The sequence below is a fragment of the Phoca vitulina genome, unplaced genomic scaffold, assembly GCF_004348235.1.
Source record: "Phoca vitulina isolate PV1807 unplaced genomic scaffold, GSC_HSeal_1.0 scaffold65, whole genome shotgun sequence".
NCBI classification, from domain to species: Eukaryota; Metazoa; Chordata; class Mammalia; order Carnivora; family Phocidae; genus Phoca; species Phoca vitulina.
The window spans coordinates 10,776,310-10,794,876 of NW_022589768.1; the positions used below are offsets into that span (position 1 = coordinate 10,776,310).

General features: G+C 50.0%; 1 protein-coding gene across 3 annotated transcripts in view; it reads left to right on the forward strand.

Annotated features, from left to right (window-relative positions):
- The window catches only part of SLCO3A1 (solute carrier organic anion transporter family member 3A1), a 301,513-nt gene that overhangs the window by 211,310 nt on the left and 71,636 nt on the right, over window positions 1–18,567 (forward strand). For all 3 annotated transcript variants that reach the window (XM_032391968.1, XM_032391966.1, XM_032391967.1), the window contains exon 3: window positions 13,871–13,969. In XM_032391968.1, coding sequence (XP_032247859.1) covers window positions 13,871–13,969 — 99 coding nt within the window. The remainder of the gene's footprint in view (window positions 1–13,870; window positions 13,970–18,567) is intronic.

Here is an 18,567-nt window from a genome sequence, read left to right on the forward strand (position 1 = left end):
CATCTCCAAGGCCAGTGGAACCCACACTTGTTGAGTTGAGGGTAAACTAAGGTCCAAAGTTCCCCCGACTCTGGGGGACGGGGAGAGCCCCCGTGTATGTGTGCTTGAGTCCAGCTGTCCCCCCTCAGGCCACTTGGCATCCCAGCGACAGGCAGGCTAAGGCTCAGAGCGGGGCCTTCTGCACCCTGCAGACGCCAGTTCCTGTAGAATTTACTAGAAGCATATCAGTGGCCCACAACCCTTCTGTTGCTGTTTCATGCTGCCGAATGGTAGGTGGGAGGCAGTGCAGGACTGGGCTCCTACCAGCTCTGTGGCCTCAGGCTGGTAACCTGATTTCTCTGTGCCTCGGGTTCTGCTGTAAACTGGAGGTGGAAAGACCCACGTGTCAGGGTTCAGATGTGCGCCAGGTCGGAGCCCCTGGCCCCTGAGGTGCGTGGAGGCAGAGAGAGGTTTTGGTTTGCAGCTCCTGATCAGTGAAGACAGCGAGAGGTCACGTCCGGTGAGCACCTGGCTGCTTTGGTGAACGAGAAATACTGACCAAGAGCCAGGAACTGACCTGTGGGAGCGCCACCCGCTGGGGCCCCGCCCATCCTCTGCCCCCAGGTCCTGTATTTCCCCTCCCAGGCCTGGGCCCATCGCGGGGTTTTCGGAGCCTCGGTGACCTCCAAGCGCCACTCCCGACGGGGGGCCCCCTGAGGCCACCGAGAGCATTCGTGATGGTTCTAAAGTCCTCTGAAGATGCAGGGTGTGCCTGAGGTCACAAGACGGACAGGACCCCTTCAGCGAGTAACTGCTCGTGGCGCAGCAGCTAGCGGAGGGCCGGGGAAGCTGGGACCCCGCGGGCCTGTGGGTCCGCCAAGACCACGCGTGTGACCCCCCTCGGGTGCAGCGCCCCCTGGGGGAGGGAGGAAGGGGGCCGCGCCCGGACGCGCTCGCAGGCAGAGGGCCGCACTGACCTCAGTGGGGCGGAGTTAATCCCAGCGCACACCCCCCACCCGCACGCGCACCCCCGGAGCCCCGACGGGCCTCCCTGCCACCTGCCCCCGTACCCTCCGTTTCCCGCGCGTCCTGCGTCCAGCTTTGTCTTCACCACCCCGCGGTGCCCCCGTGGTCGGCACCACGGACCCCGCTTGTTTGCAGGGGACGCCTCCTGCTGCCCGCCTCGCATCCTGGGCGGCTCCCACCTCTCTGCCGCACTGCCGTTTCCCTTCCTGCCTCGCCTTCCTTAAACCCTCCGTCTTTGTTCTTCCTTCTCCTTCCCGCTTGCAGCACGTGTGTCACAGGGCAAGTGACTTCCACTCTCCATGCCTGTTTCCTGATGTGGACAGTGGGCGTGCATCTGCTGATAGGGCTGTCCTAAGGCTGAAATGAGGTAGTGCATGGCACATGCTGGTGCAGGGCCCTTGGCAGTCTCCGCGTCAGTGCCACGGTCACCCCCCCACCCCCCACCCCCCCACGAGAGTCCTGCTTCAATCCCAGCCCCGCCCTAGGCTATGAATGGGGTATTTCCCTCCTCCAGTTTTCTGCCGCCCTTCGACCACCCTCAAGCGCACCTTGTCCTGTGTGCAACGTTCAGCAAATGTATTTTGGACCTTGCTGAGCACAGGGAGGGGTCAGAGATCATAAATAAGACAAGGGTCCCGGACAGACAGAGCTCCCTGCTAGTTTCATGTCCCACCAGACCTAACCAGGGAGCCGCGTGCACACAGGGTGCTCTGTGCTGAGTTCATCCTGACCCCCCCTTCCCCCCAGTCCTGGGACAGCTTCACTGATGTCCGTGGGTCACCCCACGAGTCTCATGTTCCATGCCATCTAGGTGGTGCGTTACAGTTTCCATGTACTCGCTCACGCGTTCTCACGTGGGATCCTCACCGCAGTCTTGGGAGGGGCCTTGGTTGCTAGGGCTGTTGTGACAAAATACCAGAGACTGGGTACCACAGACACTTAGCCTCATGGTTCCGGAGCCTGGAGGTCCAAGATCAAGGCATTGGCAGGGTTGGTTTCTCCCTGGCTTGCCGATGGCCGCCTTCTGCCCGTGTCCTCACACGTGTTTTCTCTGAGCGTGCACCCTCCTGGTGTCTCCTCTTCTTTTTTATAAGGACCCCAGTCCTTTTGGTTTTGCTTTGTTTTTTTAAGATTTATTTATTTATTTGAGAGCAAGAGAGAAAGAGAGTGTACGGGGGGGAGAGGGGCAGAGGGAAAAGATAGAGAAAATCTTAAATAGGCTCTGTGCTCAGTCTCACAACCCTGAGATTACAACCGGAGCCGAAACCAAGAGTCAGACGCTTAACCAGCTGTGCCACCCAGGTGCCCCATGGACAGCAGTCCTTTTGGATGAGGGCCCACCTTAGCAGCCTCATTTTAACTTAATTGCCCCTTTGAAGGCCGTGTCTTGGTACACAGTCACATCCTGAGGTCCTGGTGTTAGGGCCTCAGCAGATGGGTTTGGGGGGATACATTTTACAGCCGGAGCTGCCAAAGCTCAGGGGTGGAGTGCTTTGAGCACGGCCAGGGGTTGCTGTAGCCACATGGAGGAGCCGACTCTGGACTGCGGAGCCCCCATCTCTCCACTGTCCCCTGCCGGAGGCTGGGGTGGGGACAACAGGAAGCCACCCCGTGACCTCAGAGAGCTGCTGGGCAGACCCTACTTGGCCAGCAGACAGGATGTGGGCCCTTCAGGAAGGGGCAGCCTGTTGCTGATTTGGGTGGGCTTCCTGCTGGCAGGGCTCAGGGCTTCCTGGCCCTCACCCCACCAGTTGCATTTCTCATTTCATCAGCCAGTGCAGTCTCGGGGACGCCTGGGGTTTCCAGGGGCTAAAACGGAGCATGGGGGGAGAGCCGGCGTGCTCTCACTTGCTTTGAAGAGTCAGACAGCTCTAGCCCTGCCCCTCGACACCTGCCACGTACAAAGAAAGCTACAGGAGAGTTTGATGGTGGCCGCAGCCCTGACACGTCAGTCCCCGGGGAGCCCCAGGTCTGGCCCCTGCTGACAGTGGGTTCCTCCCTCGGGACATCACGTCCAGATGCCCACGGGCTGACCAGCCTAAGGGACGTGTGCCCTCACCCACATAAGGCCCTGCTAGACAGGAGGGGAGGAAGAGAGGCTTCTGTTAGCTGGGCTGAGAAATCAAGACTAGCAGCACCCAAAGCTTTGACCAGTTGCAGATCCTTCCTGAGCAGCCCAAGAAGCCTGGCCTTACAGCATGACCCTCCTTAGAGGCACCGTTTCCATCATGCTAGGGCCTTCCACCTCTCCCAGGCCTGGGGAGTAATCAGTTCACAGTTCACCCACCAAACACTTGGTCCCTCCTCTAGGCAAAGGGCTGCATCATTACCCCTGTGGAAAACCAGATTGTGTGTGTGTGTGTGTATGTGTGTGTGTGTGTAAATAAGGTCTCTGCCTTCCCTGAGTCTGCAGTTATTATTGGCATACCTACAGCATGGAACTTTCTTTTTGCATCCAGGCAGACTGTAAGCAGAACTGTAGAAAAAGTCTCGGCTTAGGTGCTGTGGCAGAGGAAGCAAGGAGAAGGAAGAAGAGGAGGGGATCTAGGAGGGCCCCTTGGAGGAGGTGGTATGGAAGGCAGGCTTTGAGTGGAGAGTAGGCTTTTGATACAGTGTTCAGGGCCTGGAGGAGACGGGAAATCTGGGTGGAGGACCCGCATAAGTAAGGCCTGGGGGCCACCCCAGGTATGTCAGGCAGTGTCCTGTGGTCTCGTGGCATTCGGGGCTGCTTGGGCTGGCTACACAAGAGCATTCAGGTTCTGCCACCAGCTCACTGACCCGAGCCTGGCCACGCCCAGTCTCCGGCTGCCCCTCCACCTTGCAGGCTGATAGCAGATAGCGTTCCCGTCCTTCCCTTTTCCCATGTGCCCAGATGCATTTTCTACCACCTGGTTCCTTGGTCAAGGTCAGCAAATTCAGTGGTTCTCAACCTGGCTGCACAGCGCTGGAGAACTTAAAAAGAATCCCAGTGCCTGGGCTGTGCCCCCAGATCAGCACCATCAGATCTTGGGGGGGGGGTGAGACCTACACACGAGTATTTCCTTTCGTACGTGTCCCAGGTGATTCCAAAGTGCAGCCAACTTCGAGACCCCGGGATGCAGCTGCCCTAGGAGGCCCCAGGTAGGGTCCTGCGGGAGGAGGTGCAGGAACTCAGGCTCTGCACTTACCAGACGGCACTAGCAACTGGAGGCTTTGGTTGATAAACCTCGCAATGGGGATACTTCTGTTACACAAATTGCGGCCAGGGTCTGGCACACGGTCCGTGTTCAGTGACTGCTCGCCTCCTCATCCTCTCTTCCCCTCCTCCGCCCCCTCAGAGATAAGCAAGGTCAGTTACGTAATCCTGCCGGGCTCTTGGCAGTGGGCACCAGAGAAATACGTATTGCATGTTTTGCAGGCCTCCTACTGTTTATGGATCATGTTTTATTCATGCACGTATGATGCAGAATGTTCCATCTCAGGGGATAAATTTCAGCCTGCAGATTTCAACACGGAAGAATACATTTGTATAAATTGAGGGCACGGAAGGCAAGTGGGAGATGAGAAAAGCAATGCTCAGACTGAGGGTTTCATTGGCAGTTAGGAAGTAGAGGACGGGGAAGTTCAAGGCGGGACTCTTCTCTTTTTTGGGCCGGCGCTGCCCTCTAGTGGGGAAAAGCCACAGCCAACCTGAGCTTCCTTCGCTCTGCGCACTTGAGGGGACTCCCATCCAGGGTTAAAATTGCCGAGTCCAGCCAGAGACCAAGACATGTGTCTAGGGGAGACCAGCCATGCAGGCCTTCCTTCCTGACTCATCACCCCTGGGATGCAAGGAAAATTCTAGAAAGCATCTACTACATTCTAGGCACCAGAAGCTTTGCATGCATTGCATCTCATTCTCACTGTTCTGCAAGGTAGCTATTCTTATTCCCAGACTCACGGTTGGGAGATGAGTCATCCAGAAGTTGAGAAGCTTAACCAGGATCCCAGGCTCAGTCTGGTGGATTCCAGAGGCTTCACTGCCGTACCATCATGTCCTGACTCTTCTTTCTCTAAGAACTTAGGTGATCCTAGAGGTCTGAGTTCAAACTTACCTCCACCATTTACATGCTGTTTAGCCTTGGGGCAATTGACTAACCTCTCTGAGCTTCTGTTTCTCGTGTACAAAAAGTATCGTAACATGTACCTTATAAAGTGGTCATGAGAACTTTTGTTTGACCTCAAGTACGTCACAAGGGATATAGACTTAAAAGCGATTGCCTCAAGATCGTAGGATAATAGTAAATTGTCCCTCTTTCTGAATGCATTGCTTTAATAATCAGACAAAAAACAAAGGATTGGTTAGACCACTTTCCTTCCAAAAGAGGCCAAAGCACTCACCTGTGCGTATTGCGTGTACTGCTGGACAGAATGTTGTCTCATTTTCTCCAAGTTGTATCAAGAGAATCTCAGGAACCCTCCAGAGAAAATCAGGACACCCCCCCCCCCCCCCGCCCCGAAGTGATCTTTCATTTTGTCAAGCCCAGAGTCCTCAGCTCCGCCCTTCCCCTGCCCTGCTCAGTGCTCTCACTCACTGTGAAGAAGTCATTGCTGTCACATGAGATCCCCATGTCCCTGGGTGCCCTCCCTCCTGACGGCCAGGGAGGGATCTTGAGCCGGGCCTGGGGTGCTGGGCAGTGTGGTTCTGCAGTGTATTAGCTCTGTCCTTCGCCATCCCCCTGAGGGCGGCAGAGAAATGCCTGGCCCTTGGAATCCCTTTCCATCAGCGCCTTAAATGCTACTTACAGAGATAATTCAAGTCTTAAAAAATAGATACTCTTTAGAAAATATTATCGTTTATTTCCAGGGTTTCTGTTAGGAGACCTGTGTTGTGTATTTCTTTTAATTATTCTTAAAAAAATTAACCTTCTATATAGGGACAGACTGGGAAGGAATATCTAAATGAATATCAGTGTTTCTGTCTGGCTGGTGAGAGATGGTGATTCGTGCCATTTTCTTTGTAATAGTAATAGCAAAATTTATTAAGCACGTACTGTATGCCGGGTGCTATGGAAAGCCCTGGACATACACTGATCACTTACACTTTGAAACAACCTTGTGGGCTAGGTACCGTTATGATCCCCAGCCTTGGGTGAGAGCATGGGGGCCCAAAGACGGTCAGTCGCTTTCCCAAGCTTGCACAGCTCCTGAATGCCGACTCTGGCCAGCTCTAGGCTCTGTGTTCTTGGCCACGGTGTGGGGTCCTTCTCCGTCCTCGCTTTATTCTCACATCGCTCTACAGTGAGCATGTACTTCTTTTAAAAGGAGGAAAAGAGGTTTTGTGTTTAAATGAACCGATCTGGTCTCACCAATGCAAAAACGCGTAGGAAGAAAATACGCTTCAAAGACAGTCGTGCCCAAAAGGAAATAGGAGAACGATGAAGTATTTTTGTTATACGATTCTGGATTTTCCACAGTCAGTTCAGCATCCCCCACCTAAGTAAACAAAAAAGTAAAACTCAGAAAGCAGAAGAGAAAATCCTGCTACTGGAACCATCAGTAAGAAGAATTCCTGGCACCTACTGGGTTTTTGTTGTTGTTTGTTTGTTTGTTTGTTTGTTTGTTTGTTTTTGAGAACATCTGTGTTCCAGGAACTTACCTAGAGCATTTTGTTTTGGTGCACTCACGCATTTGACCCTCAAAGGCCCCCAAGAGGGGAGGGGTTGTTGTCAGCCCATTGTAGGGAGGTGGAAACTGAGGTGCAGGGAGCGTTTATACTGCGCTCGCAGACCCAGATGGCAGCGGAGGCCGGCACCGTCCTTCCTGTAGGACAGACCCACCCTAGTCACTTTCCATGCAGGGTCATGCAGGATTTCTGAGAGCGCTGAGCAGGGCAGGGGAAAGGTGGAGCTGAGGGCTCTGGGCTTGACAAAATGAAAGATCACTTCAGGGGAAGTCTGGTTTTCTCTGGAGGGTTGCTGAGATTCCCTTGATACGCTTTGAGAAAATGAATAGCTGTTTGTCTATAGGTACTTACATTACAGATACTTATGTATGTGAAAAATGTAACAGTCCGGTCTTTGTGCAGAAAACATATTACAGTTTAACAAATGGTTGTGAAACAAGCATCCACTTGGACACAAAACCAACACCCCAGAAACATCCCCACCCCCACCCTCTTACTGCCCTCCCTACCCCCACACCCTGTCTCCTTCTGGATCATAATTCCCTCCCTCCCCACACTGCAGCCACTGTCCTGACTTCCATACTGTTCATTTCCCTGTTTTTCTTTATCCTCTGACTACCGAGTTATATATCACTAAATAGTTAATTTTGCTGCTTCGAATTCTATACAGGTAGAATCACTATTCTCACCTGCGTTCTTTTGCTTGGCATTGTATCTTTGAAGGTTCATCCTTGTTCTTGATGATGTGTTTTCTTTGCTTGTACAGTAATTTCAGAGTATGGGTAGTTGGTTTCTCTGTTCTACTATTGATGGGTATCGGGTTGTCTCCAGTTCCTTACGAGCATTCTTGGATGTGTCTCCCGGTACCTGTCAGACTTTCTGTAGGGTATTTACCTAGGAGTTGGAATTATGGGTCATCGGGTGAGTTTATCTTCAGTTTTCCAGATACTGTCAAAGTTTTGCCAAAGGGGTTGTCCAGTTTACACTCCTACCAGCAGCGTGCAAGACTCCCAGATGCCCCACAGCCTTGCCAACAGTTGGTATGATCAGAGCTCTTTAACCAGCTGAAAAGGGAAGGACATTTTATTGGGTTGTAATGCACATGTCCCTGAATTCTCATGAGGTTGAATATCTTGTCCTAGTCCATAGTTCATTTGAATTCCCTCTTTTGTGAACTACCTATTAAGATTTCTTTTCAGCTAGTTTGTCTTTTTTTCATCAATTTCTAGCGGTTTTTATATAGTCTAGACATGAGCTGATTCTTGTCTGTGTTTTTTAAGAATGTACATTACACATATATTTTCCCACATTTTCACTTTGTCATTGGGCTCTTTGGGTGAATCTGATGAATGACCTTCTTAATTTTAGTGTAGACCAATTTGCCAGGCTTTTCTTATAATGACTGGTGCTTTCTTTGTTCGGTTTAAGAAATCTTTCCCTACCCCCGACATCATGACAGTACTTTTGTCTGTTATCTTTCAGAAGCTTTATTGTTTTGGTTTTCACCCAGGTCTCTGCTCTGCCTAGAATTGATTTTTGCATATCCTGTGAGGCTGGCTTTTTCCCCCCCCACTGTAATTTCAAGTTGCCTCAGCACTATTTATGGAAAAGATCATCCTTTCCTTTCCCTTGCTGCTTTGTATGCAACTTTGCCATAAATCAGGTGTCCACGTAAGTGTGGCTCTGTTTCTGGGCTTGCTCTTCTGCTTGATTGCTGTATTTGTTGTTCCTTAAGCCAGAAATGCACTGTCTTCATCATTACAGCTTAAAAAAAAAAAAGTCCTGCTATTCAGTAGGACAAGTCTTGATAATTCTCCTTCAAAGGTATCTAGGCTGCTCTTGGACCTCCACATTTTTATAAACAAATTAGAATCAGTGTGTCACGTTACTTACACAAAAAATGTTGTAGTACTTTTATTAATTATCATATATCAGTATAATAAAGTTGACTAATGCTTCCTGGGCCAGCAGATTCTAAATTGAAGTCTCCATTTGGATTTTCCAAATTCTTCGGGGTCTGTGCATCTGGCCTGACCCTTTCTGTCCCTCGAGTCCCCGTGGCTCATGGGATCTAGGAGGAGGCACTTGAATGGGAGGGTCCCCGTCCTGAGAGAGACAGGTGCAGAGCGCACTGTCCAGGAAAATAGCAGGTTGAGGGGCCTGAGCTTGGGCACAGACACTCCCTCTTTTTATGGCAATGCTGAACTAGTGTTTGCTTTCCTGCACCCTTTCAATAGGCGGTGAACTAACTTTTCGTTATGCTGGACCAAACTAGGAATAGAAAGAAGAATAAAACACCTTCTCTGTCTCATAGAGCTTGGACTCTCCTCCAGCTTCTCTGTGACTGCGCCCCAGTCAACACCAGCAGTGAAAAATGTCCCACAAAAAATGCTCCGTGGTCAAGTAATTAACAAACGACTTCATGCAATGTCCTGTTCTTAGTCACATGGATATTCATGGTTGTGAGATCTGAGAATTGACTCAGATTTGATTAGCAATTACATTAATTTCCTATGGCTTCCATCATGAGTTGCCACAAACTTAGTGGCCTAAAATAACACAAATTTATGATCTTCTAGTTCTAGAGGTCAGAAGCCCACAGTGGGTTTCACTGAGCTCAAATCAAGGTGTCAGCAGGGCTATCGTCCTCTGGAGGATCCTCTCTGGAAGGGAGAATCCATTTTCTTGCCTTTTCCAGCTTCAGGAAGTGGTCCTCGTTCCTGGGCTCCTGACCTCATCCTCCATCTTCAAAGCCAGGAATCACTGGTCACCTCCTTCTCAGGAGGCCATGTCTCTGGTCGAGTCATCTTATATCCTTCTCCGACTCTGACTCTTCTTTCTCCTTCCACATTTACAGGAATCTTGTTGATTGGGTCCTTGGGGATAATCAGTATAATCTCTTTAAGTGAACTGATCAGCCACCTTAATTCCATATTAGCTTTAATTCTCTTTTGTCATTTAAGCTAGCAGAGGCAGGTTCTAGAGATTAGGACAGGTACATCTTTGGGGGCCATTAGTCTGCCTCCCACACAGTGGCCCCAGCTCAGTAGCCCAGCTGACCCAGTGCTGGGCGTTCCATCGAGGACTCGGTGCCACGCGAGGTCTTTGCAGCCCTGCGCCGTTGCGCTCTCTCCTCTTTGGCACTACTCCTGACTACGGCATGGTAGGTTGGTTTGTTTATGGCCTTTCTTCCATAACACAAACTCCACAGAAAAGCAGGGATTTTGTCTGTTTTGTTCACGGCTGTGTCTCAGCAGCTTGCATAGTGCCTGGCCCCTAGTAATTGCCAGTATGTATTTTGAGTGACTAAGAATGGTTGAAAGTCTCTCCAGTGGGAGAGCAAGTTGCTGCTGCTTTCTTTTTTTTTTTTTTAATTTATTATTTTATTATTATCAAGAGAGACAGAGAATGAGTGGGGGGAGGGGCAGAGGCAAAGGGAGAAGCAGGCTCCCAGCTGAGCAGGAAGCCAGACGCGAGGCTTGATCCCAGGACCCCGAGATCATGACCTGAGCCGAAGTCAAGAGTCAGACACTCAACCCACTGAGCCACGCAGGCTCCCCGTGCCCTTAGTATCTTAATTATATTTTCCCAGAGCCTTGAGTCTAAAAGAAATACCTACCAGTTTTGTTTATCAAGCAGTTAGGTTTAAACTACGTAATAAATGTCTGATAAAATAATGCATGTGAATTAAAAGAAAAAATATTTTAATTTTATTTTTAGTATTATTTCCTGTGTCTCAGCTTCTCCTCAGCCACCTCGCCCCTCCCCTCCCATGTTCGTGAATCTGGCAGGCAGCAGGGGGCAGCACTGAGCCACAAAGCACATCCTCTCCTGTCCTGGAGGCACTCCACTGTTCAACACCCGGATTGCAGATTTTAGTGCTGGCCAATCTTTTTCCTGTTTGGGCAGAACATGTGGGGTGGTTTCATTAAACAAGAATAAATTCACAGCTTAGGAGGATGAATCGAAAGGAGAGCAAGGACGTGCATTCAGAAGTACGTTTCTGTAAGATCGTGGCCTGCCTCATACCCTCGCAGGAAAACAACTTCCCCTAAAAACCCAGGGTTGTGCTCTGCATGCTGCTTTATTTGAGGTGTTATCCTAAGATATTGCTGAGGTGGAAAAAGGGTGTTTCTTGATGCGTGAAGATCCCCCTCCCACATCTCTACTGGATTGTTCCTTAGAGAAGATTCGAGAACTCGTTATTGCCAGAGGTTTCTTTAACATCTCTCTGAGGAGGAGCTGCTTGGAAAATGCCCCCAGAGGGGCTCCTGGGTGGGTCGGGTGGTTGAGCATCTGACTCTTGGTTTCAGCTCAGGTCGTGATTTCATGGGTCATAAGATCGAGGCCAGCGTCAGGCTCTGTGCTCAGCCGTGAGTCTGCTTGAGATTCTCTACCTCTGCCCCTTTCTCAAATAAAAGAAAAAAATAAAATGCCACCAGAGATTTCATCTGAGGGGGGGAAAATGCCCTTCATACAAAGATACATGTGTTCTATATCTTTCATTGGTTTTTGGAATTGGGCCCTATCAGGTTTCTCTGCTGTTGGGGGAGAACTCCATCTTGTTAAAATGGAAAGCCACAATCCAATGGCTGGGAAACCCTTGTCTTCTCCTAGAGGAACCAGAGTGGGAGGTGTTCTCGGCCGATGGAGAGGCTGCGTTGGTGTGTGGTGTCTCCGCGGTAGGCCTATGCCTGCCCGAGCTGCCAGATTGGACGGCTGGCCTCTGTGGGCCCTGTGGGGACCCCGCAAGCTGAGCTTGAGGGACGCGCCTTCTTCCATGTGACAACTTGTACAAGGGCAGGAGGCCCAGGACCTGGGGTCCCCAGCTGATCCAGGACGTCTGGCCTGTCCACACACTCTCTGCTGTCCCCAGGTGGGGGGGGGAGTAACAGGACAATCTCCACAACCTCTTCAGCACATCAGTTGTTTCTTCCAAGGACACTAAAAGCTTAGTCCTTCGACCTATTAAGTATTAGGTATAATTTGCGTTACGCAGTCTGTAGGCCATGCATCAGTGATGATTACGTTGATTGGGGGTTTTATCTAATTGGCATGAAAGAAGGCATATTATTATGAGTGGTGTGGGTTCCGGGCGAGGGTGGGGGGTGGATAGAGCGGCTGCTGGAATATCAACAGGGAGTCAGCAGGGAGTTGCAGCACCCGTGGCAGGAGAATTGTGTTCCTGTCCCCCGTGTCCCTTCCTCCGGGACTGCCTGAGCAGATACATTGCTTGCTCAGCCATCTTTAGAGTACCCGTGGTTGACCAGGGGCTCACCTCCGCCTGCAGCCTGGACAGGAGGACATGGCTGGCTTCACAGTTTTGCCCTGAAGCAGAAATCCCTTTAGGCGATGTTGGGTGGTGCTCTTGCCTTGGACACCCCCTGTCCATGCCCCCACCTCTGCCCCCTGGGTCCTCCTCAGCATCTCTTTCTGCTTCACTTTCCTCCCAGGGAATGGGGCCAAGAGTAGCTCTGGTCCCTAACCCTACTGTGCTAAGGACAGCCCCCCTAATTCTAGCCCATATCTGGAAGATCCCCATATTCTAGAATTTTCCAATGCCCCCAACTTACTCAACTTCCTCTGTTTGGTTATCTTAATCTAAGTTGTGACAAAACGGAGTCCGTGTACTCATAAAATGGATATTGCGCTTCTCAAGATTCTTAGAAACAAGAATAACTGAGATTGGGGGTCTCTGGCCAGCTATGGGAGCAGGTACTTTGAGACTCTAGAACTTCTAGATTGCTCCAAATCACAGAGTAGGATTTCACTGAGAGTGGAGTTGGCCCCATTTCCATGTTATAAACCATCCTCTTTTCATTCCTTCATTTATCGAACAACATTCCTTATAAACCGTCCTCAATGATTGCTTTGGGTCTGGGTTTCTGTCTATAAATCTGAAAGATATGGCCTCCTTTGCCAAGTATTTATAAACCAGTTGAGTTCCTGTTTATAGTTTGTGTTTTCTCCCGACCTCCAAGTCAATGAGCTCTGGAAGGCCAGGATTCTTAATTATTTGGCTCAATATTGAATCTCCATTCCTGAGACTACTGCTTGGCACATAGAAGGAGCTCAATAAATATTGATTGACTGAATGAATATTTGAGTGGTTCCATGACGACATCATCGAGGGAAATCAGAATGAGTTAGTCTACACCTGTGAGCAGAGAGACCAGAAGTACCCTCCGCCGAGCTCAAATTCCCTTTGTTTGAATTCATCTCCAGCCTTGCTCTTCATGTGCCCTCATGGACCTGTTAGCACCCCTCTTTTGGGCTATCTGCTTGGGTTGGATCAAGTCATATACCACTTGTCCCCACAGGTAGCCAGCCTCTTGTAGGAAGGGCCACTTCCTATTTTTATTCCCAGGGCCTTGAGAACTGTCCTTGCTCAGGGAACATTCTACCAAACTGAAATTTAGTTAAATAGATATAGCCTGTGGGTTTTAGTTTGGGCTTGGTACTTTCCCAGAATGAATAAAAGGGTTTGTGCAAAATCCCAGGTATTATATCCATCAGATGCTTAAGTTCATGCCTAGTACCATCTTCTCAAGTCCTATGGAAAAGGTTGAGTCTTGAACAACTATTAAAACAATAGATAGCAACTCCAAAAAAAAGGGGGGGGGAGATCTGCAGAATTCAAATTAATAAAACATCTAATTAAATGTTCTCAAAGCATACCATTATGTCAACTCCGTTTTTTGCTAAATTTAATGCTCGTAAACATTTCATTACATTTGAAAATAATTTGTGGCTTTGACTTTTCTCCCTTCACAGCAATTCCTGAATTTGTACAACGAGTGCTGAGAAATGTTAGCCAACCATAAATTAAATGAATTCCATAAAGCCAAATAAATGTGAAAGCAAAATTATAAAAATAGTTTCAAAAATGTTTATGATAGAAACCATTTAATGACAGACGTGCGTGTGTTTTAATATGGTGGATATGGTGTGGAATGGAGTACTCTAAAAGGAAGTGCATTCAGGGCCTTACAGATATTTCAGAGCAACCTCCAAAAAACTATAGAATTTCTGCATAACGGTGCTTCAGTACTAGCTTTCCCCCTGTAGGATTTTTTGACTAGTTCCTCTAATGTCATTTGTATAAACCAGGTTCTCATCTGATCAATGAAATAATGTCCTTGATCTTTGACTCTTTTGCTCATTGAGTGGCTTTTGCTTTTTTGTTTTTAATCTAATCTCTGTTTTATCTTCTTCTTTCAGGAATCCTTTTCACGATGCTGGTATTCGGACCAGCCTGTGGATTTATCCTAGGCTCTTTCTGTACCAAAATCTACGTGGATGCGGTCTTCATTGACACAAGTAAGGAGTATATCTCAGCTTCTCACCGCCACCCCCGAGCATGTCCTCCATCATAAGGGAGCCCTTCAGCCTTTGGGTTCTAAAACCCTCCTACTGAGGGGCAGCCTCGGTGCGTGGACCTCAAGCTGCTGGCCCACCAGAGATCAAAGGAAAGAGCATGAGTGTTGGCTCAGATGGCCTGGGATCCAGTGGGGTTCCACCAGTGTCCACCCGGAGGCTGAATAATCCCTGTAGTTGATTTTACTCCTCAAATCTGGATCTTCCTCATCTGTAAATTAAGGGTAACAATTCTATCTGCTTCGTGGGGCTACTATAAGAATTAAATGAGAGGATAGATGTAGAGTGCCTGGCATTTTCTCATTGAATGTTAGTCCATTAATCTATATGAGAACCCCACTTTCTAAGTGTGTTCTGGAAATGCAGATGTACAAATGGGGTCGATGAGACAGAGTATTTGAAACCCCCTTCTACAAGGCAGTGTTGTGGAGGCCTCTATGAAGAAACGTACCATAGCTCAGAACCACTTCAAGCAACACTTCCTGGTTCCTAGCAGGAAGAGCGAGTGTATTTCTCCAACGGCTCTGGGCCCCCCAGACCCTAGGCACACTTTGATCCACCAGTGGGCTGGTTAACATAGGCTAGGTTGTACCGTGGTCACACACCGTTCCCAAATCTTAAGTGATTTTATACAACCAAAGTTTCCTTCTTGGGCACGCTACGTATCCAGTGCAGGATGGCAGTGTTAGGGAGGGTGAGGCTTGGCTCCTCACGGTCACGCCAGGACGCAGGTCACAGGAGCTTCATCTGACCCCGGCTTGCGCAGTTGCCAAGGCAGGAGACCAGGCCGTGGCAAGTTGCACACCGGGTCTCGAAGCTTCTCCTCACGTTTCCGTGGCCAAAGCAAAAGTCATGTGGTCTCTCAGTCTTCTCTTGCTGTGCAACAAATTACCCCACGCTTAGTGACTGAAAACAACACTAGGGTGTTGTTTATTATATCACAGGTTATTTCTGTGGGTCTGGAGTCCAGGAGCAGCTTGGCTGGGTGGTTCCGATTCAGGGTCCCTCATGAGGTTGTGGTCAGGGTGTTGACATGGTGTCCACTCATCTCAAAGCTCAACCGCAGAAGATTCGACTTCTAAGTTCACTGCCAAGGCTGTCAGCAGGCCTTGGAGGATCCGCTTTCAGTCTCATATCCCTGGGCCTCTCGACCGGGCTCCCTCTCCAGGGCTTCCCCGGAGCAAACCACCCAAGAGAGGGTGAGAGAGAGTGCCCGAGACAAGAGCCGTGGTTTGTTGATAACCTTGGCTCGGAAGTGACATGTCGTTCCTCTTCTGCTGCATCCTGGGGGTCGAAAGCAAGCCACCTGTTCCGGTCTGCACTCAGGGCGTGAATACCAGGGCGTGGGATCCCTGGAGACCATCTGAGACGCTGCCCCCCATACGTGGTCACAAGTCAGCCGTGAGCCCCAAACAGAACGCTCTGTTTCTGTGTGCAGTTCAGTGAGCATAGGAGCCGTGTTTCCTTCCTCGCTGAGAACGGAGTGCGGGAAGCCATCCCAGCTTCTCCTCCTCATACCAATCTTTTCTCAGGATCAATAAGAGCTCAGTCCCTGGCTTCTCAATCCATCATCACTTGACAGTGCTTAAATTTACTAATTCACCCCAAAGAAATAATGTGGTTTTAAATCCACTCAAGCCACTCTGTGATTCACTCCATTAATCCCACTGATATATTTACTTGTAGTTAATGATGTTACAAATTTGCAAGTGGCGGGGGTGGCAGGGGGGGAGAAAATCAAATGCAGCTTTGTTTACTTATTCTTTTAAAGTGCTGGCTCTGTTCAGGAGGTGATTGGATGCTGCTGTCTTGTGGCAGTTGGTGACCCTTTGTACCCTGCTCCTAATGAGCGGGACAACGGTGGCCTGGTCAGAGAAACATCACGTGGTGGGAGTCGGCTGCCATCTTGCTCACATGGACAAAAACAAGCCAGCTTCCACCACTGTACCAAAGGCTGCACAAGACAGGAATCGTAAAAGCGGGTGAGGGAAGGGGGTGCACCCCCCGTGCAATGGGGAAGACTTCCTGGAAGGAGAGACCAGGTGGCCAGGCAGTTTATCCTGCCCCTCAGCGTCATCAGCAGTGGCCCCCTTGGATCAAGGCCTGTGGGTTACCAGAATCTCTGAGCCAAGAACCTCAGCTCATTCTCTTCCAACCCTTCCATTGTACAGACGAGGAAACGGGGCCTAGAGAGGCACAGGGATGTACCCAGTCCAAGGGGCATATCTGTGTAAAACCCAGGTCTCCTGAGCAAGCATGGGGGCATTTCCACTTCACAGTCCCCTCCACCATGCAACCTCCTGGGAATTAAATAGCATCTTTTCTTCTTTTCTCTGTGCCTGGTGGACAAGGGGCTCAAGGGGCTTAGCCAGTTCATTCGTGGTCCCCATTGGTGTGCTGTTCCTTTGCATCGGGCTGTTCCCTCAGCCTGGAGTCCTGCCTGTGGTCCTGTCTGGTCTGCATCTTTCTTCACCTGTCGGGGCACCGTGTGAAGCAACATCACCCATGGTTCTAGGCTCACTGGCAGTTTCGAAGCAGAAGGCAGATGGGCACGTTCCTGGTCCAGCTGGGCATCTTGCTTATGGCATCCCCCCACCACCACACACACACATGCACACAAGCAAATAGCAGAAGTCCCATCCAGTGTGTCTCTAAGAAAGGGAAGGATGCCCTGTGAGTCACCATCTTTTGTTTGCTTCCTTGCTGAAGGCCCAGGGAGGGCTGGTGCTGTTCTTTACCAGTAGAGGGCAGAAGAATGTAATTTATTTTATCGGAGAGCAAGACACAGAATTCAATAGTTGCCAGCAGTTTTAATGATTTCTCATCTTGTGACTAAAACTTGTTGTTCTGTCTGGAATGGATTCAGGCTGTATTTTAAGAAGGGGGTTCTCAATTCTTTAGGGATGACCCTCCTGTATTTTTTCTTCACTGGTGAAGATAGAGGTCCTCCTTAGGGCTGTCCGACCTAGGAAAGCATGTCCTGAAGCCTGAATGGAAAGGGCCGGGCACACAGCGGAGAGCTGGGTAGGGGACTGGGGAGAGCCGTGATCTGGAACCTGAGGTGAGGCGGGCAAGGCAGAGCCCTTGTCTTGGGGCAGATGGAGGAGGGAATGTGCCCTGCACTGTGCAGCCTGGCCACAGATGAGGACACAGGATTGAAGGGGGGAGACCAGTGAGGAAGGCTGGTTGCAGTCTGTGTGGGGGGGGGAAGGCAGTCGGTTGTAGGAACAGGCCAGCTGTGGGGTGGGCAGACCCCACGGGCAGCTCCCCAGAAGGACTCTGCTGGCCTTGTTTAGACACTAGAATTCTGCCGCGGCTACTCTCCATCTGTGTTTGATTCCTGTGGGGCTCCCGTGGCCCCTCTTCTTAGGGGGAGATGCCTCTTGTAACAGCCCAGGGAAGGAGTGATGGTGCAGCCAGAAGCGCTTTCGGAGAATATCTTTGTAAGACTGAAACCGGTTGAGAACAGAACCTAGAAGAAAGGAGGACTTGGTAGCAGGAGTGTGCCCCAAAGCACTGAATCGACCGACCTTAACAGTGGGTTTATCAGAAGAAGATTGATAACTGACCGCTTATTAAAGCTGTATGTAGATGGTCTCATCTGAACTTCAGGACATTCCCCTTGGAGGTTGGGTCCTTCTGTCCTCCCACTTACCAGCTGAGCTGTTCTCATGCAGTGATTATGAGTTCAGAGTTCCGGTGCTGGAATCAGTACCCCTTCCAAGCTTTGTGATCCTGGGGGCCTTTCTCCACAAGGGTCTGTGCGTGGATGACATGAGTTAATCATGCCAAGCGCGTAGCACGGCTCCTGGTGTGTAGTAAGCACATGGTCAGCGACAGGTTCACTCCTTTCCACAGCGAGTAGGATTCAAAGCCCAAGCCTCCGTCTGACTCCAAACCGGGCAGCTTGTGTCCCTGGAATTTCTCCAGGACTTTTGCCAGAAGGCTGCCCCCTTCCGTGGACAAAGGCCTTGCTGAGATGACCTAACCTCGTCAGCCCATCCGTACAGACTCGTCCTCAGGCATGCACCAGCTGACCCCACTAGGGCTGCGTGGTGTTTGCCCCTGGAATAAGATGGGTCCATATGTTTCTTCCTGAAAAGGTCAGCCAGCCAAGAGCTTCCTGCTCTGGGGCTAGCTGCGGGCTGTGTCAGAGTCCTTCGTGTTAAGACTAAATTAGTTCCACGGCCAGGATCCTGAACATTCCATGCTGCCGTCTACCCTTAGCCCCTCCCTGGCTCCAGTTTCTAATTTGGTCTGTAACTTAATGATACTCTTGGAATGCTTGAGTCCCATAGCAAAAGTTTCACAAAATAGGTTAGACAAATAGGTAAATGGACTGAAAAAAAAAAACAAAAACAGAGAGCCCATGGTACCACTTACACATTAGTGTGGCCTGGGAGTCACAAGTAAATATCCCCAATTTGCTTTGATTGGCCCCTTCTCACAGTCCTGGATATCCTCATGGGTGGGTTGGTTGTTCGGTTAGTTTTAAACTGGTTTGACTCTGTTCCCAATGATTTTTTTCTTTCTTACCCACA